Source organism: Ziziphus jujuba, chromosome 10 (genome assembly GCF_031755915.1).
Source record: "Ziziphus jujuba cultivar Dongzao chromosome 10, ASM3175591v1".
NCBI classification, from domain to species: Eukaryota; Viridiplantae; Streptophyta; class Magnoliopsida; order Rosales; family Rhamnaceae; genus Ziziphus; species Ziziphus jujuba.
In genome coordinates this window covers 17,416,950-17,438,529 of record NC_083388.1, presented here as the reverse complement: position 1 = coordinate 17,438,529, position 21,580 = coordinate 17,416,950, and the positions used below count along the sequence as shown (strand labels likewise).

The window sequence follows — 21,580 nt, the reverse complement described above, 5'->3', positions numbered from 1 at the left end:
ACGCACCTCTTTTGGAGGTAGTGCAGTTCTCTTGGGTAGTCGAGGGCTTGCTAGCCATGGGTTTCTCTTTGGGGTATTGATATCAAGAATATGCAAAAAATATAAAAAATAGATCCATTTTGATCACAAGTCTTCACAGTCACAAAAAGTGGGGAAGAAAGAACAAGCCAGTGCAACTGAGTGGTAGAGGCCACGTTTGTCTAAGAGAAAGGACAACCTTGTTGAAGCGAATAAGAAGTCAAGACGAGTGGGTGCAGGGGTATGTTCTAAGTGAAACTCCCGTTGAGTATCATTGAATATGGGGCCGTCAGGGCTAATGAAAAAGCCACTAGGATGGCAAAGAAGCTGAGAGACATCCTTTACAAGGCCATGAAGGGGCCAAAGTTTAGGTGCCATGAAGGCACAAGAGGGAATTGAAGATTAGGCCAACAGGGCCAAAATGCCAATGCCACAAAGACACAATTGCGGGCAAAATTGTGGACCAAGCCAATGGGGCCAAGAAGCGAGCATGCCATGAAGGCGTGAAGGTGGGTGAGACCTCAAAATCTAGGCCCGAGGGGCTAAAAGTATGGGGTGCTTTGGAGGTACCATTGTGGGCAACATAGCACATAAGGCCAAGAGAACCAAAAGACTGCCAAGAAAGGCAAAGAGCAAGCAATGATGATGACAAGGTCATGAAAGCCACATGTTGAAATGCCGCGGAGGCATGGGTTTCAGGAGGAAGCACAAACAAACTACAGAGCTGGGGTAGCTTCAGAAATATTAGTGCATATGGGCATAAAATGTCGGTTGTGGAGGCAAAGGACTTCAATAAAAGCAACAGCCTTGAGGGCATGGTGGTCAGTGCTACGAGGGCACAAAACTCTTGTGCAGGTTCATAAGGAAACCACAAGTGAGCCAGTTTGGTGAGAGAGTAAACACTTGCTTGGGTGGAATTCTGACGAGCACTTGAGTCAGCGTCGAAGGCATAAATGGGGGAAAGTTCATTGCGTTGACACCCCACACTTTGGCACGAGAGGAGTGATGGTTTCGAAAGCTTAAGCCAAAGAGTAAGCTTAAAGTCAAGCTAAGCAACATGCATTAAGGAGAAGGTCTGGCCAAAGGAAATTGACTGCGGGATGAGACCCTATCTGCCAAATCCTGGCTAGAAGGGAATGGAGTCGAAATAAGCTCATGGTCGAGCAACCTTGCGAAATTTGACAGCCAGTGTTAGATGAATAAGGACTAGACGTTTGTGGAAACAATAAAAACCCTAAATCTCATAGAGCAAGATGCCAAAAGATGCATGGGAGCATGTAAAGCCAAAGGACTTGGAAAGGAAGTCTCGGCGGAGACTAACAAATATATCCTGCACGACCAAGAAGGTCAAATTCGAGCGTGGTATATTGCCAGAGGGCAAGATTTGGTTCAAGAAGGAACCTTGGGTGCGTGGAGTTGCAAATTTGCTAGAGGGAAAAACTGGCTCAAAGGAGGAGCGGAAATGCAAAAGTGATCAAGATTGAGGCAACGAACTAAGGAAAGGGACTTAGTTCAGGGTGATGCTAGGGTGTCAACAGCTGAAATAAAGGGGTCTTAGAAGAGAAGACTTTTATTTGAGATGTGGCAACTTGTCGCATAGAGGATGCCACTTGCGCAGGGAATTGGCATTAGAAGCCACGAGAATGAATGCACACTTGAGGGATGTTGTGCATCAATTTGCGATTGGAGAAGGCGAGCTAGCTTTAGATCTGCTAGCATATCACCATCGTGGGGATGGAAATTTGAGTGTGGGAACAAGGGCTAAGGAGGTAACTTAGCTCACCACAGCAACGAGGTGCCGATGAAACATGGGAGTGGAGTTCAAGAGAGAGAAAAACTACAACATGAGGAACTCTTGAGTTTGGATACCGTTGGGGTAGTTGACATATGGGCAACACCTGAGAGGAGATGGTGTACTTGAAGAGAGGATCAAGGTCACCATCGGATTATTTGATAGAGTTCGATCCATGCGAGGACCTTACTGGAGCTCGGGAAGCTATCAATCTGTTAGGGACATTGGAGTTGGTGGGTGTGTCATCGAGTGAAAAGAGCATTTGTCCAAGGGGGACACGAAGTTTGGCTAGGGTGCCATCGACGTATGTGAGAGGCAGAACTAGTCCAAGAGTGACACTATCTTCTTACGAAGCTGAAAGTGCTGGGGAAAAGCACTAATATAGGCACATGGAGGCGCAGGTTTTGAGGAAAGCTTGAGTTTGGGTGAATGCATGCGAGAGGTCCTTGGCCAAGTCCAAGAGTGGGCGTACGAAGGTCATCATAGAGGTGATTCTACAGAGGTAAAGGGACAAAGTATGCAGGATCTTGAGTTTTAGCTTGAAGAGCTTATGTGGGCGAAGAGTTGCATGGAGTATGGGAGTTTTGAGAATAGCCAGTGGGCACGTCGATGAGGGCATCGACATAATGAAGTGGGGGAGAATGTGATGGTCCGCACCTATGGAATGGCCTAGTGGCATTTTTTTAAATATTTGAAGGTCTGGATCTTTGATCCCGGGCCATGAGAATCTCTTAAGAATGTCATTAGGATGGTGCATGTCGAATGGCGGGCCAAAATATGAAGGTTTGCTAGAGAAAACCCCACTATGATTCCTCACACAAAGTGATATCTGTTGCTGCCAGAAAGGAAATGGCTAAGTAAGCTCTTTAGGGGGGTGGTCCGTGTCTGGCTCTCCACGCCCCCCGGCTTCGGCTTTGAGCTTGGGCTAAGCGAGCCTCTCATGGACGACGGCAAGCCATGGGGTGGGTATAACATGCCACAAAAGTGGTTTTATGTCTCCGAGGGATAGGGAGTTCTGAGAATAGTACCGGTAGGCGCTATGGGCTTGTATTGTGCATCACTCTTGTGCCATAGGCTGAGTGTAGCATTTGCTATGCCGTTTCCTATCCGCTATGCTAAAGGCACACATAGGCCTTTGTGACAAAGTTATGGCAAATGTGCCATTGAGCGGGGGCTCAGGTTCTGCCTCGCTCAAGAGGGTCGGAAGCTAAGTAGGCACAAACGGGATGACATCGTGCCATCGGGTGACATTCATATGTGGGCTTCTGATCTTGTGTTGCTACCTTGGGTGGCATGTTGGCATGATGTTGGCGTGCATGCCTCCGGGTCATGTGCTATTCAAGATGTGCGTGGACCAAGGCCCGAATGGAGAGTTGGGTTGTTAGCTAGATCTTGGCACAAGGTTGAGCTACAGGCTACTGAGTGGGCGTGAGGCCATCGGGCTAGCTTGTTGGGCCGCTTGAGCTTTGATGACTATGAAAACCTATAGATGGGGCGAGCGTTTAGGCTAATAGTCTTAATGTAGGGAAGCAATCATGGTCGCCTACGTGCGAGACTTGTAAGAGTATTTCTCATCGGTGAACCTCAAGGGAGTACGATTGGTATCAGATGGGTCGATAGATAAACTCGGATAGTGAGAAGGCTGGCCTTGACTAGAAAGTCTTGGCGCGGCATGGTTTATTTCCGCTGCATAAAATGTAGGATCGTGACACTTTGCGTACCCATGCCTAGAACAAAATTTTTAAACCCAAAATTTCGTCTGATTTCTACTCGGTCTTATGTTAAGTTCCAACTATAAAACCTCAAACCGTGACTCAAGCCTTTCATTCTCCTTAAATGGCGTCAAGCCATGCTCGCTAAATATAATGCTCTCATTGGTGAAAGTTTTTGAACCACTAAGTAAAAGAAAGTAAAAAGAGACGTGCTTTACATAGTGTAATACACTTATAAATACATGACGTAGACTTATCACTAACCTCTACACACTTATCAAAACACAACGTAAACTCAACCAATACAACAATATAATATATATCATAATAGTTAACAGCTTTCAACACTTATCGCAAGACACCATGACAATTTGCTTGGTAACAAATTTATCAAGGAGTTAAGTGTCATTTCCTATAATGATAATATCATCAACATGGATGAGAACCCAAATAACATCTACTGGCTATGAAGAAGAAACAAAGAAGAATCCATTTTGGAATTATGAAATCCCTAATCACACAACATATGCTTCAACCTTTCATACCATGCACGTGGAGCCTGACGCAATCCATACAATGAATGATGAAGCTTGCAAACGGCATTGGGTTGATCTGGATAAATAAAGCCATCAGGTTGTTTCATAAACACATCTTCGACAATGACGCCATTCACATCTTCGACAATGACGCCATTCAAAAAGGCGTGATTAACATCAACTTGCTAGATTTCCCAATTTCATGAAACAGCAATGGATAGAACAATATGAACTGTGGAAGGCTTGATTACAGGACTATACATCTATGAGAAATCAAGGCCAGACTTCTAGTGAAAACCCTTGGCTACTAGATGAGCTTTATGTCGAAGTATGGTTTTATCTGCTAAGATGCTTTCCTTGAATGATTTTGGGAAATTGCAACAGTGATCTTAAGAACTTTTGCTAAGAAAAGCACTCTTTCTATGAGTTATTGCTTTTATGATTTTTACTAAAAAGTTTTTTCTGAGGCTTGAATATTGATGTCTATTTCTTCCTTTATGAGATCATTATTTTGACGAATTATATATATTTAGTGGAGAAACATGACTCCCTCCATGCCATTAGATGGGTTTTTGGGTCAGTTATATTACTGGATGTGCCGATTGAACTCAAAGTTACGGATTAGAATATTTTTTTTTTTTAAGAGTTAGCAATTAGATAAAAATGATTAAAGATCTAGTTTGCATAGTTAATGGTTTTATTTTGCCAACATTTTCTATCCTCCTCTATATGTTTTCTTATATTTTGTTTTTCAAATAATACATAATTTAGTAACACATGAGGTCATGTAGTACCAAGTCATTAGACATATGAAGTTAGCTTAAATGTCTATTTGTCGAGGAGGAATATTTTTTTTTATTACTTTGGTAATTGTTTCTCTAGCTTATTTGGCTCCTATTCTATCTCAAAATTATGCAAGTTTTAGTTTTGGATATTTGAAGTAAAGATGAACTTAAGTGACATCATGATCTTTGATAAGATAATCCAAACAAATAGGGTGGTATATTTTATCCTACAATTGTGAATGAAAAACTTTCAATATGTTTTAATAGATCATTTATGGATGTCAATATTTCTTTATTCACAATGATTTTTTTTTTAATTTTTTTTTTATCTTTGTCTATGTTACAACTTATTAGATGGTAAATATTTTATTGAGAAGCTCTCATTTATTAATTTACTAAAATCTAAAGCCATATATGGAATGCTAACACAACAAATATAACTGGTTCACGTTATGAGTATAATAGTGGGAAGCAACAGATATAAAATTTATTCCTCCGCGCATTCCCCCTTCCAAGAAAAAAAAAAAAAAAAAGGGTAACGTTTAGCTGAGATCTGCAAATTTGATCTAAAAGTTTAGGTTTTTAATAGTTATTGGAAAGCTATTTCAATAAAATTTGTAAAATTTGATTAGATTTAATGTAGAAAATATAGCTGAATGAAATTATATATATGAGTCCATATCATAGTAAATTTATTTTACTATCTTTTATAAGTACGAAGCACATAGCCAACAGCTAGTATATATATATATATATATTTATACTAGCATTCATCCCCGTGCGATGCACGGTATATCTAATTATCATAGATGATTTTAAAAATAATCTATAATAATTAATTATATTTAAAAACCTATTTAAAAATTTTATTGTTATTATATATATTTGAATTTTTTTTCCAATCTGTACTATAAAAGTTTATTAAAAACTATAAATTTGACCTCTACATTCAATACTATACAATCATAAAATTCAAATTCAAAAATATTTACTGATATAATGTTTTCCATATATGGAATTTTCCTATCTAATTTTTTCCATTTATGAAATTTAAATTCAAATTCATTTATATAATTTAAATCAAATTCAAATGTATTTAAATAATATTTTTCATTTATAGAATTTAAATTTAAATTCAAATGTATTTTGATTCCTTGCAAATAATTCATTTCCATATATTAAATACTCATAATATAATATAATATAATTAATTAATTAATTATTATTATTATTATTTAAGATTATTATATATTAATATTATTATAATTTTAAACATTTGTTTCCATTGTTAACATATATTTATATATATAAGTACATCTTAACCATTTTTTATAAAATATTAAAAAAAATACATTATTCAACATAAATTTATTTGTAAGAAGATCAATCTCATTATTAATTACCGTATTTTAATAATATTAGTTTATAATTAAATTGCATTTATTACATATCTATATATGAACATGTATTATTTTATGAAATATTATGTTAAATATTTTAATATAATAAAAAAATCTTTTATTACATATATGTTTTTTACCTTATCTTTTAAAATTTTAAAAAGAAATCAAATAAGGATATCAATTTTATTATTAATTTATTTATGGTTATATATATTTTAAGGATATCAAATAAAGATATTAATTTTATAATTGAAATCTATATATTAGAATATTGAAATTCCATTTATTATATATGCATATATGAATATGCATTAGTATATGGAATTTTTATGTGAATATTTTTAATAAAAAGAACATATTTTATTATATAATAAAATAAGGAGATCAATTCCATTATCAATTACTGTATATAAAATCTTATTATTTTACAATAAAACAAATATAAAAACTAATAAAAATGTTTATATTTAGATTATAATTTTTTTTAATATTTTCTTCTAAGTATATAAAATTTACGTACTCAAATTTGAATACATGTAATATTCTTTATCATTGCTTTTGCGTTTTTATATTTTTATTATTTACTGAGAATATGGTATGAATATATATATATATATATACAATTTTATTTACTATATATCTATTATCAAAATTTTAAGATTATTTTTTAAGCATTTGTTTTCTTTGCAGACATAAATATATATATATATATATATATATAAAAGCACATTTTAAACATTTTTTGAAAAATATTTTAAAAGTGCATTATTTATCTTAAATTTTTTAGTACAGCAATCAATATAATTATTAATTACTATATTTTAATCTGACTATTTATAATGTAATTCAATTTATCAATATACATATATGAATATGTATTAGTATATGGAAATTTTAAGTAAAATATATTTAGTAATAAGAAAATCATTTATTATATACATGTTTTTTACCTTGTCTTTTAAGATTTAAAAAAAAAAACAAATAAGAAGATTAATCTCATTATTAATTTATTTTTGTTTAATCTTATAATTGAAATTCCATTTATTACATATAAATATATATATATATATATATGTACACTACAATAATGAGGAGAATGTTTTGATGAATTATCATTAACAACGTAAAATATAAATGATAGCCGACCATATATATGCACATGTTATTATAATTTTAAGATTACCTTTTAAATGCAAGTTAAAAAAAATTATATATAGTTACTGTATTTTAATTTTATTATTTTATAATAAAATTTCATTTATTATATATCCATATATGAATATGTATTAGTTTGTGAAATTATTTTGTAAAATATTTTAATAATGAAAAACTCTTTTATTACATACATGTTTAATAAAAGTAACTATTGAAAGTATTTTTTTTAATAAAAAAGAAAAAACCAATAAAAGTAACTATTATATATTTTGGAGAAATCTATGCATCAATAAATTTATATGACAAACAATGTTTATAAATCAAATAATCATGGAAAAAGGTGATTTTGTTGGTAAATTGATAGTTATCCTTAAGTAAAATTATCAAAATTTAAATAGTTTTAAGATTAATTAAATAAATAATATTTTCTTTATTAGTATTTAATTTTTTATTTTATTTTTATATTTTTAAATAGACATTATTAAAATATATATTAGGCCATAATTCCATTATAATATATATATGTATATATTTAGGCCATAATTCTGTTATAATATATATTAGTCCATTTGATATTAAGCCATATATATATGTGTGTGTGTGTGTGTGTAATTCCGTTATAATATATATGTATACTAATTAGGCCATAAAAATATATTTGATAAATAAGATAAAATCAAATATTTTATTTATTTTCAATTTATTTCAAAATTATTACTATAAGTAATTTTATCAATTATTTAATAGTTATAGATATTTATATCAACAATAAATTTTATATATATTTGGTTATATCCATAAAAGATAAGATAATGAATAATAAATAATAAATAAAATAAAAATAAAAATTGTGCTTTTGGAGGAAATTTGAAAAAAAAGTATACTGACAAGTAGCCATATGCTTATTCTTTTATATATTATATAGATATCACAAGTTCATACATTTTGATCCATAGAAAACAAAAAGATTTGAAATCCAAGTAACCTTGTCCTGACCTTTGACTTACAACACACATATATAAATGAAAACTCTAAGAACATTCTATTAGCTGTAATAGACTTGGTGATAATCATAGATTTTTCCATTTATTAGCTGTTATAGGAACCTGTTGATCATTAGTAGGATGTTTTGGTGTTAGAATCTACATAACGGCCTCTCTCTCTGTCATTATCTGCATAACAGCCTCTCTCTCTCTGTCATTCTATACATATATATAGACGAATGGTGATTAATTATGTTGTAAATGTGTGCAGATGGACAGAACGTCCATTATCGGGGATGCTTTACGTTACGCACAAGATCTGCAAATGCAGGCCAAGAAGCTAAAGGATGAGATTGCGGGACTTGAAGGATTAGTAGTTGGGCAAGAAAGATCACAAGGATTCATAAATATTGTCATCCCTAGAAAGATTCATCAATTCCAAAATAACAATCTATTAATTTTCAAGAAAATCATTCAGGTACATAGAAATTAATAGCGTATATATGTATATATATGTTATCAACTGCATTAATTAATTTTATAATAATTGACCTCCCTATGTATGTATACTTTTGACAGTTTTTGCTATAAAAATATGTGTATGCATTTGTTATAAATGCAAGATGCAAAACTGGTTGATCAGAACATAATTATCCATTTAGCCATTTGTTTCTAGCTTCTTCTTCTTCTTCTTCTTATTATTATTATTTATGGAGGGATGTGCCAACATTTTATATGTGGAAAAGAGGAATAGACAAATTATTGAGACACAAGATCTCAATCCTTTCAATAACTGAATGTCTGGGACTTTGAAAGTACAACGTGATACAACCTGAGTGAGACTTGGCATTGCATAAATAAATGGACACTTTTTTGACACTTCATATGGTTTATACTAGAAAATTTTCTAACTATGCATCACATTTGATTGTTTCTAATTGTAATAACAAAAGATTTTATATAATTTTATTGTAAATTTATATTTTTATTCTCATTTAAAATTATTATTAAAAGTATTTAATGGTAAAATTTTTTTGAATAACCTCTTTAGACATTTTTATTTTTTCTCTCAAATATCTCCATCTAACTCATATTTCACCATAAACTAGAATGCATATAAAAACGGTTATACAAATCATGGAAGCTCAAATGCATAAAAGAGTAATATGTATCTATTTTACTTTTTCATTTTGTAATGACTCATTTTGTTATATATATATATTGTCATTTACTAACAACATGTGAGTAGAACATTGTTCTTGGTTAGTCATGTTTGTATTTTATCATATCATAGTTTGTTAAACTTTATCATCTATTTTTTGTTTCAGAATTGAACACTTTGTAATTATTTATAAATATAAAACTGAACATCTTCAATGTTGCTTAAAAGTTTACCCGAAAAAAACTAAAAATAAATTCTTAAAAACTATTTGGAAATATGTGATTAAACAATTTGAATATATTAAAAAAATATACAACTAAACAATTCGAAAATGTTTAATATCTAATGATTCAACAATTCTGTGAAGTTTTCATAACTATTATATGTGTCCAAAAACCTCCTAATTGGAAAGAAAATCTCATAGAGTTTCATTACTATTAGCTTCATCCAAAACTCTTATGATATATATGTTGTCCAAATGTGATTATCACTTTATAAAGTGGTGTTTAAGTTGTAAAAGATTTTTGAAAAAAGCGTATTTTCAACCTGATTGAGAAGTGTATAAATCTAGAGTATTTTAAGTATTAAAAATATTAAATGAAGTAATTTTATATTTTCTATTTATTTAAATAGTGGTTTGTAAAAAATAAAAGGATGTAGAATTTTATTGGAAATTGTAAAAAAAATTTCTCTTAATAGTAATATACATAAAAAAGATTACATAACTTTTTAAATCAATATACCAAGAACAAACATATATTAAAATATAAACCAATGTGAATATGACTTAAATGGGCTAAATCATAGACAATCCACAATTTAAGTTACAAAAAAAGCTTCCACAACATCGCACAATAGCATAAGCCAAGCTAAATTACATTGTCCATAAAATATAAACTAACAATATGAAAATCGTTAAAATGTGCTAAATCATAAACAAAACTAACAACCACATCCAAACTTTCACTAGAATTCAAGCTCCAAAAAAAGCTTCCATAATATCAGAATTCAAAACTTCTCAATGTCAAGAGTCCAAACTCCACATCCATGATTACTTTCCTGTCAATAAACATTGCAGTTAATTTTATTAGCTAAAGGTATCAAATGTTAATTTTATAATAAAATTAAGAAAGTGGACTTACAATTTGTTATTGCTTAAAACTAAGAAAGTTACATTTCATCTGGTTTTTGGATTGGATAAATTTGCATTAACTATTTTAAAACATCAAAATCGGTGAGGCATTCAATCCAACTAGATTTCAAAATTTTAAATCAAATCAAATCTAACTTGATTGATTCAACAAAATTGAATTGGATTGATTATAATTCTTTACATCCCTACGAAATAGAATAGCTGCATTGAAATTTACATAGAAAATATATAATTAATAGTTTAATATGCAATATGCAAAACTGTTAGTGACTATTACCCAAAAAAAAAAAAAAAAAAAAAGAAGAACTGTCAGAGATTAGCAGAGCAAATAAATAACCTTTAGAAAAAAAAAAAAAAAAAAAAAAAAGAGCAAATATTACCAACCCCCTACTCTTAACTTTACCCAATTCTATGTTTGGTTGGGAATGTCAAACACATCGAACGTCCACGGTGTAAGTTGCTGCAACGTAAGAATAGCATTGTTTGGGAGCGGGTAGTGGGTTGGAGACGCACAAAGCAACATTTTTTTTTTTTTTTCTTAATTTTAATTTTAGTTTTTTTTTTTTTCTCTTTTTGAAATATGAGGTGACTGTTTCTTTTTTTGGATGAATTATTATAACTTTTTTTTTTTGAAATACGAATTATGATAACTATTCTTTTTTTTTTTTTTAATAAAGTGGTAATTGTTCTTTGTTATGATATTTCTGTGAAAATGGTAAAAAAAATGATTCAATTATTATTATTTTTTATGTTCTCATTGTCAATATTTATTGTTAACTTGGAAACCTATACATAAGATGTTTATTTTTTATTTTTTTTAGTGAGAAGAAATAAATCCAATCACAATGTTAATGTAATTTCAGCATACTAGATTTCTTACATTCTGGGAAAAAAATATTAGAAACAAAATACAGGGTATTTTAAGATGAAAGGGATCACATACAAATAATTTTTTTCTTCCTTTTTTCTTTGGGTGCCAAAGGGTGGCTACAGCCCATAAACCTGAAATTCAAAGGCTTATTTACATGTATCATAATTTTAAATTTTTACATCCCTGGACGGACAAATTTCAACATCTCATTCCTTATGGATACCAGTTTGTTTCCCACCTTTTTCAGTTTTAGGCGAAACAATTAGAAATTGGGCTGCTTCCAACATGGACAAGCCCCAATTATAGAACACGTACGGGTACAAAAACAGAATTCAAAAATATTATTAACCTTGCATGCATCTTTTTTTTTTTTGGCTCATACCTTGCATGCTAAATGCCATGTTAAATGAGAAATTTCATATACGTTTTTGGCAAAGCAGGAACATAGAAATGCATGCTTGAAGAAGCTGTTGAATGCTAATAATCAAGAAGCATCTCAACGACTTGAACCATGGTTGGCCTAGCACCTTTGTCTTCCTCCACACATTTCATAGCTACTTCCAAAAGCTTTTCCATCTCCTTCTTGTCATATTCTCCCCACAAGGAAGGATCAACGATCCTTTCCAGCACCACTACAATTTAATCAGAAGAAGTTTCCTTGATATTCTCCCTCACCCAACTCACCAAACTTCTTCTATTCTCTATCTCTCCTGTATCGTTTACGGTTTGAACATCGTTTGTTGGGCTTCTTCCAGTCAACATCTCCAACACAACATGCCCATAGCTGTACACATCCACTTTGGATGTGATGGGCTGGTTTGAAACCCACTCTGGAGCCATATACCCTCTGGTTCCTCTAATCCTTGAGAATGCCGAGTTGTTAAGCTTTGCTCCTTTCAGCAGCTTGGACAACCCAAAATCTGCAACCTTTGGACTATAATAAGAGTCCAAGAGCACCTTTACATCGCAGTGTAAAATCCACCCCAGGCATTCCTCGTGCAAGTAAGCAAGGCCTTTAGCAGTCCCAAGAGCAATTTCAAACCTCATTTCCCGGTCAAGCACATTGGAAGACAAATTCTGTTTCAAAGACCCATGTTCCAAGCACTCATACACCAAAATTCTGTGCTTTCCTTCAATGCAATATCCCCACATCTTCATCAAGTGCATATGATTGGGCCTTCCTAGGGTGCTAACTTCAGCTAGAAATTCAGCTTCACCTTGGTCATGATTATTAGCTTCATTAATCAGCAGCTTCGCTGCGGCAACACGATTATCCGGTAACACACCTTTGTAGACGATTCCTCCAGAGCCTCTTCCAATCTCTTCTTTAAAACCCCAAGTAGCCTTTTTAAGCTCATCATAGCTATAACCTTTACACATTCCAACTGTTGCAGCAATAAGGTAGCCACAGGGCCGGCTCAAGCTTACATGGGGCCCTTGGCAAGAAAGGAAGATAGGGCCTCATAGGAATTTGCTTCTTCTTCTTTTCTTTTTTTTTTTTTTTTTTTTTTTTTTTTTTTTAATAATTATTATAAATATAATATATATATATATATAAAACTTATTTTTATACTCAATGTTGTTTTAGTGTTTAACACTAAAATATTTATTAAAAAAACAATTATGATTATAGTGGGAAGCAATAGATATAAAATTTCTTCACCCGCCCCTCCTTTCCCCCTAACACAAAGAAAAGAAAAAGAGAAAAAAAAAAGAGGGTAACTTTAAACTGAGATCTACATATTTGATATAAAAATTTAGATTTTTAATAGTTATCGGATGAACTAAGAAAGCAAGTATAATAAAATTTCTAAAATTTGATTAGATTCAACTTAGAAAATGTAGCTGAATGAAATTATATATATATATATATATATATATATATATGAGTCCATATTATATTAAATTTATTTTATTATTTTTTAAAAGTACGCAGCAGCACGTAGCCAACAGTTAGTGTGTGTGGTGTGTATATATATATGTATATATATCACAAGTTCATACAATTGTCCTTAGAAAACAAAAGAATTTAAAGTACAAGTGACGATGTCCTTATACATATATATATATATATATATATATATGAAAATTTTATTATGCAAGAACATTCTATTAGCGGTAATCGAGTTTTTTTTTTTTTTTTTTTTTGCTTAAAAAAAAAATATCTCATGGTGGTATCATAGACATCAGACTATAGTCCTGCGCTATGCGGTATGGAACCATCCGAAACAATAACAGGATTTGTCAATATTCGAATCTCAATTTCCTAACTCATAGGTGTAAAGACTGAACGGTTTTCTTCTGCTAAACTACCATCTTCGATAGTAGTGGTAATAGAGTTCGTGATCACTATAGATTTTTCCATTTATTAGCTGTTATAGGTGCCTGTTACCATTAATAGGATGTTCTAGGACTGTAGATTTTGGTGTTCAATCTACATAACAGCCTCTTCCTCTCTCTCTCTCTCTATATATACATATATATATATATATATGAATGGTGATTAATTATGTTGTGAATGTGTGCAGATGGACAAAGCGTCCATTATCGGGAATGCTTTTCGTTACATGCAAGATCTCCAAATGCAGGCCAAGAAGCTAAAATTTGAGATTACAGGACTTGAAGGATTAGTATTTGGGAAAGAAAGATCACATGGATTCATAAATATTGTCATCCCTAGTCAACTCCCAAATAATAATCTATTAATTTTCAAGAAAATCATTCAGGTATATAGAAATAATTAATAGTTTATATATATATATATATATATATATATATATATATATATATATATATATATATATATATATTATAAACTGCATTGATTAATTTTATAATAATTCACCTCCTTATAATATATATACTTTTGATAGTTTTTGCTACAAAACATGTGTATGCATTTGTTATCAAATGCGAGGTGCAAAAGTTGTTGATCAGAACATAAATCTTTTTTTTTTTTTTTTTGGCTTAAAAAGGGAGTTATATTAACCAAAAGAGCAATAATACATTCCAAAAAGGGAGAGACAGAGCCTATACTATCATTCACAAGACACCAGCGGGAGCCAAGATGTGCCAATTTGTTATTCTGTCTCGGAGTCCAGCTAAAACAGATGGAATCAAAAGAGGGCAAAGTTCCGGAATTCTGTTAATGAAACCTGGTGCTGACCAATGACTACAGCACTTATCCGGGTTCTTTAGATTTTGGATAATCAACTTTGCATCGCTTTCACAGCACAAATTCGAGAAGCCTTCTTCTAAAGCTAACTTCACAGCATTCAGAATTGCTGCTGCTCCAGCCGCTTCTGGAATGTCTATTTTTTCTCGAAGAACTTGCACTTTGAGAACTTTTCCATTGTGGTCTCTGGCAACTAGACCCATACTTGCACTACCATGTCCCATACTTGACAATGCATAAATGAATGGACAATTTTTGACACTTCCTCTGCATAAATACACATCGATATGGTTTATGCTTGAAAATTTTCTAACTTTGTATTTGAGAGTTTCTAGATACAATACCGAATAGATCTTATGCAATTTTATTGTAAAGTTATATTTTAATTTTCATTTAAAATTATTATTAAAGGTATTTAATAAATAAATCTTTTTTAATAACTTTTTTATGCATTTTTTACTTTTCTTATCAAATGTTTTCGTCTAACTCATACTTCTTCATAAATTAGGAATGCATATAAGACGGTTACTTTGGAAGTTCAAATACATAAAAAATTAATATGTATCTATTTTACTTTTTTATTTTTTCAATAATTCATTTTTGTTTTATAATTTTTCTTTTTGTTTTTTATGTCATTTACCAACAACGTGCAAGTAAAACAACATTTTCCTTGGTTAGTCGCGTTTGTGCTTTTTTAGATCATGGTTTGCTGAATATTATCATCTATTTCTTGTTTCAAAATTGAATTCTTTACAACTAATTAGAAATATAAAAATTGAACATATTCAATATTGTCTAGAAATTTACACCAAACAAATTAAAAATAAATTTTTAAAAACCATTAGGAAGTATATGATTGAATAATTTGAATACATTCAAAAGTATACAATTGAACAATACAAATATATTTAATATGTTATAATTAAACAATTATGTCGAATTCTCATACCTATCAATTTTGTCGAAAAACCTTCTAAGTGGAAAGAAAATTTCATGAAGTTTCATCACTATTAGTTTCATCCAACACTTTTATGATATATTGCCCAAATGCGACTATCAATTTCCATAAAGTAGTATTTGAGTTGTAAAAGATTTATGGAAAAAATGAATTTTCGACTTGATTGGGGAGTGTATAGATTTAGGGTACTTTGAGTAATAAATATATTGTATAAACGAATTTTATATTTTCAGTTTATTTAAATGGTGGTATGTAAAAATAAGATCATGTAAAGTTTTTTTTTTTTTTTTGAATTGTAAAAAGACTTTTAAATCAATATACAATTAACAAGCATATCTAAGTATCAAATCTTAATTATTTTGTTCCATAAAATATAAACTCACAATATAAAAATGGCTTAAATAGGCTAAATCATAGACAACCCATAATTTAAGCTACAAAAACAGCTTCCACAACATTGCACGATAACATAATCCAAGCTAAATAACTTTGTCCATTAAACATAAAGTAACAATATGAAAATAGTCAAAATGTGCTAAATCATAAGCAAAACCACCAACTACATCTAAATTTTCCATGACAAGAATTCAAGCTCCAAAAAAAGCTTCCATAATATCAGGATTCAAAACTTATCAACGTCAAATATCTAAGCTCCAGATCCATGATTGCTTTCTTGTCAACAAATATTGTAGTTAATTTTATTTGCTAAAAATGCCAAATGTTAATCTTATAATAAAATTAATAAAGTGGATTTACAATTTGTTATTGTTTATGGGTGTTTGGGTAATAGTAAAATTAGTGGGTATCTAAAATTTTCTAGAAAAGTAAAATTTTTTCCTGTTTGGATAATTTTTAAAGGAAGGAATTTGTGGATCCCTGTGGAAAATAAATCTTGTAATATGGTAAACTGATATAGAAAGTGGATCCTACTAAAGATGTGTTATTCTCAAATTTTCAGATAAACTAATATTACGTATTTTTTTTAAATACAATTTTATCTTTTAATTTTAATATATAAATTTATTTAATTATTTGTAAGTTCTATTTTCCTCTATAATTAATCAAACACTGTAAAAAAAATTTCAAAAAAATTCATTCTCTGAAAAACTAAATCCTAAGAATCAGTTTTCTTCGATACTTTCTTTTTTACCAAACACCCCATTACAATTATGCTAGTTTACTTAACCAATAAAATGCATACACCAAATAAAATTTTAACATTTTATATAGTTATTGGATTAGATAAATTTGCATTTACTATTTTAAAACATCAAAATTGGTAACTAATTCAATCCAATTGGATTTCAAATTTTTGAATCAAATCAAAACTTGATTGATTCAACAAAATTGAATTGGATTGGTTATAATTCTGTACATCCCTACGAAATAGAATAGCTGCATTGAAATTTACTTGGAAAATATATAATTACTAGCTTAGTATGCAAATGAAAAACTGTCAGAGACTATTTCCAAAAAAAGAAAAACTGTCAGAGGTTAGAAGAGCAAATAAGTAACCTTTAAGAAAAGAGAAAAAAATTAGAGCGAATATAATCGACCCTTCTATTGTTAATTATACCCAATTCTATGTTTGGCTCGGAATGCCAAGCAAATTGAATGTCCAGGATGCAAGTTGTTGCAACGTGAGGACAATTTGGGAGGGGAATATGGGTTAGAGGCGCACAATTTTTTTATTTTTTATCTTTATTTTTATTTAATTTTAACCATTTTTTACTTTTTACTTTCTCTCTTTTCAATTGATTTTTATTTTTTCTTTCTCATTTTATATAAATTACTATTTTTTTAAATATATATTTTTTATTACAATGGAAGAGAAGAAATGTTTTATCCAGATCAAGGATTGGACTTTGAATAGCGAAATGCACTTTCAACGGTACAACTAATGGGGTAAGTCTATAAGTAATTTTTTCTTTTTTAAATATGAGGGGACTGTTTCTTTTATTTTTTTGGGATGAATTATGATAACTTCTTTTTTTTTTTTTTTATAACACTAATTATAACTGTTCTTTCTTTTTTTAATAAAGTGGTAATTATTCTTTGTTATGATAGTTTTGTAAAAATGATAAAAAAAAATAAAATTCAAATATTATTATTTTTTATGTTCTTATTGCCAATATTTATTGTTAATTTGGAAATTTTTTTTATTTATTTTTATAGTGAGAAGAAATAAATCCAATCACAATGTCCATGAATTAAATTTCAGCATACTAGATTTCTGATCATTCTAGGAGAAAAATATTAGAGAGACAAAACACAGGGTATTTTAAGATCAAAAGGATCACATACACATGATTTTATCTTATTTTAGATTTTTTTGTTTTGTGATCCAAAGGGAGCCTCAAGCCCATAAACCTGAAATTCAAAGGCATATTAATATACACATTACAATTTTAAAAATCTACATCCCTGGAATCTCATTCCTTATGGATACAGGTTTGTTTCCTACCTTACAGTTTTAGGCGAAAACACAAGAAATTGGGCTACTTCAGTATGGACAAGTCCCAATTACAGAATACAAGTACAAAAACAAAATTGAAAAACATTATTAACCATGCACGCTTCCACACACACCCAAACCCCACACCCACCCAACACACTCCCTTCCACCCCCCCTCCCAAATACCATGTTAAATGAAAAATGCCATATATATTTTTGGCAAAGTAGGAACATGGAAATGCATGCTCGAGGAGCTGTTGCATGCTAATAATCAAGAAGCATTTCAACGACTTGACCCATGGTAGGCCTAGCACCTTTGTCTTCCTCCACACATTTCATAGCTACTTCCAAAAGCTTCTCCATCTCCTTCATGTCATATTCTCCCCCCAAGGAAGGATCAACGATCTTTTCCAGCAACACTGCAATTTCATCAGAAGAAGTTTCCTTGATAGTCTCCCTCACCCAACTCACCAAACTTCTTCTATTCTCTATCTCTCCTGTATCATTTACGGTTTGAACATCGGTTGTTGGGCTTCTTCCTGTCAACATCTCCAACACAACAAGCCCATAGCTGTACACATCCACTTTGGATGTGATGGGCTGGTTTGAAACCCACTCTGGAGCCATATACCCTCTAGTTCCTCTAATCCTTGAGAATGCCGAGTTGTTAAGCTCTCCTCTTTTTAGCAGCTTAGACAACCCAAAATCTGCAACCTTTGGACTATAATCAGAGTCCAAGAGTATGTTATGCGGCTTTACATCGCAGTGTAAAATCCACTCCAGGCATTCCTCATGCAAGTAAGCAAGGCCTTTAGCAGTCCCAAGAGCAATTTCAAACCTCATTTCCCAATCAAGCACATTCGAAGACAAATTCTGTTTCAAAGACCCATGCTCCAAGTACTCATACACCAAAATCCTATGCTTTCCTTCAGCGCAATATCCCCACATCTTCATCAAGTGCATATGATTGAGCCTCCCGAGGGTGCTAACTTCTGCTAGAAATTCAGCTTCACCTTGGTCATTATTATTAGCTTCGTTGATGAGCAACTTCACCGCAGCAACACGATCATCCGGTAACACACCTTTGTAAACGATTCCTCCAGAGCCCCTTCCAATCTCTTCTTTAAAACCACGAGTAGCCTTTTTAAGCTCATCATAGTTATACCTTTTGCACATTCCAGCTGTTGCAGCAATCAGGTAGCGACCACCTTCTGATTCCGAGTTTTTCTTGTTTTTAATAAACAACAAGGACCAAACTGAAACAAAACAAATGATCTGGAACCCTCCCATTCCAACAGCAAACCAAAGCAAATGTTTCACCAATTGATTCTCCTTTTCTTTATTCAGCAATTCTGGTTCATCGAAGCATTTTAAGCTGGATTCTTCAAGGGTGGTGGTGTTGTTGTCATAAGATTTTGGCAGCCTCAAATACAAGTCACCAAAAAATGTGGGACTTCTATATCCATTAGCCAGCAGAGTCTTGGGATAGCAATTGTAGGTGCTGGTGGAGTCGAAGAATGTGTACTGGATGGCTTTGCAATTGCACAAACTCAAGCATAGGTCTTGGCATTGACTAAAAGTGTAGTTGCGGAAGTTGCCATAATCATAGCCATAGAACTCGGCGCTAGAAATTCTGATGAATTTAGAATGGTTTCTGTTGCAGGATGGTTCAAATTTGGGTTCACAGCCTTTGGACCAATCACTAGGATCTTTCATCTTATGTCCTGGTAGACAAGAGCATTTTCTTCCAGAACTGTAATCGTAGCTACAGAGTCCATTAACCCCACAAATTCCATAAACTTTACATGGATCAGAAATGGCCTGCCATGAAACATACCATCCTTCTCCATCAATTTTCCGACTGTACAATCTGACATTGCCATCATAATCCATCCTCAGTCTTCTCTGAATCGTATCCGAACCGTAATCCGATGATATGAATGTGAAATTATCAGACGAGCTGAAATTCCCCATTGAATTCAGGACAGCAATTCTACTGTCATTGTATGTTGACCTTCCAGCTTCCCAGCTCTTAAGCCAAGCTGGGGGCCAATACACACTCCAATCTTCACGGCTATTATCAAACACCAAATTAAGAAGGTTGTTATCATCGAAAGAGAAGATATAGAAACCTGTAGAGAAATTATTCTGGCTAATTGACGAGACAAGCTTTGTGGATTTGGTCAGTGGTTGTAGTGGTAGAAGGGTGTCTGTTGGAAAATCAAAGCTTTGCCACAGAACAACATCCTTGGAATAATGATGTTCCTTCACTTTCATGAGTACGAGGTTGCCATTGTCGAGGAGCTGTAAGAAAGTGGATGACACTGAGATTGTGTGTGTAGCCCAAATGATAAGCCCACCACCACCACCATCTTGCAAGACTAGATTGCCATCTTTTTGAAGTGAAAGGAATGAGTGCTTTTTTCCACTGACTGGCTTGTCACGATTGCCCATCCATACTATGGTGCTGCCATTTGGATTGTTGTTGTCGTTGTATGGAGGATCATTGAACCATACGGCAAAACAATATGCGTTTTGGCCAACAGAGTGGAAACCAGCAGAGAAAACGCCATTGGATGAAACTAAAACCTGGTCTAGTTCCTCCGTTGAGAGTGAAGCACCCTCATTCAGAGTATCATAGCAATATGAAGAAGAAATTGCAAAAGAGAAGAACAAGAACAAGTTAAACAAACAAGCCATGTATTCTTTCTCTTTTCTCGGCTAGAAAAATGAGAAAATTGGCAATTTGGCATGGATAAGCAAAGCCTGTATATATTATATGCACAATTTGTAGAAAGAGAAGCTGTTGTTGACTCAGGGTCAATTGTCTTTTTACCATATATGATATGAAGGTGCTGCATTTCGCATCTTTTTTTGGTAAATTGAAAGAGCTGCCACATCAAGTCAAGTCACGTACTGCAACAAGTCAACAAATCAGCTAAAGCAGTGCAAGTTGTACAAATCCACGTTCACAGAACACGTTCATTGACTTGGACTTGTACTATTTGCGAAAATGACTTCCGCAGTCTGGTATAGGTTCGCTAAAGAATTTTTACGTAAACATGCTTTACTCTATCTAGATTTTACTCGTAATTTGGTTAAAAATTTGATTTTTATTTGGTGCTTGTAAATTTCCATTTTATAATTGATATTGGCTTTGTTTATGTGCAATAATACTACGAAGCCCTTTTTTTTTTTTGGGGATTATGAAATATTGTAATGGAGCAGTCGAGAGAATTAAATAAAAAACATTAAACTATAGTTTGATGGGTGGCGCTACTGACTGTCACCGTCCTTTTTCACTTATCCACGCTAATTTCAATTTTTTGCTTGTTCATTTACATTCTTACCTTTTATCTTTTTAAAACTCAAAAAGTTTTCTTTTCTTTTTTTTTTTTAATATTTCTTTTCTCATTTTATGA

The 21,580-nt window shown here is 32.1% G+C and overlaps 2 protein-coding genes across 2 annotated transcripts; both read right to left on the bottom strand.

The window, feature by feature from the left end:
• Positions 1 to 12,001: 12,001 nt before the first annotated feature.
• On the bottom strand, positions 12,002 to 12,989 carry LOC107411422 (putative receptor protein kinase ZmPK1). The gene has a single exon (XM_060811729.1). It carries the CDS (start codon positions 12,948 to 12,950, stop codon positions 12,210 to 12,212), a length of 741 nt encoding a protein of 246 aa, XP_060667712.1. The 5' UTR covers positions 12,951 to 12,989; the 3' UTR covers positions 12,002 to 12,209.
• Positions 12,990 to 17,982: 4,993 nt separating this feature from the next.
• On the bottom strand, positions 17,983 to 20,914 carry LOC107411429 (putative receptor protein kinase ZmPK1). The gene has a single exon (XM_048467884.2). It carries the CDS (start codon positions 20,856 to 20,858, stop codon positions 18,423 to 18,425), a length of 2,436 nt encoding a protein of 811 aa, XP_048323841.2. The 5' UTR covers positions 20,859 to 20,914; the 3' UTR covers positions 17,983 to 18,422.
• Positions 20,915 to 21,580: the final 666 nt, after the last annotated feature.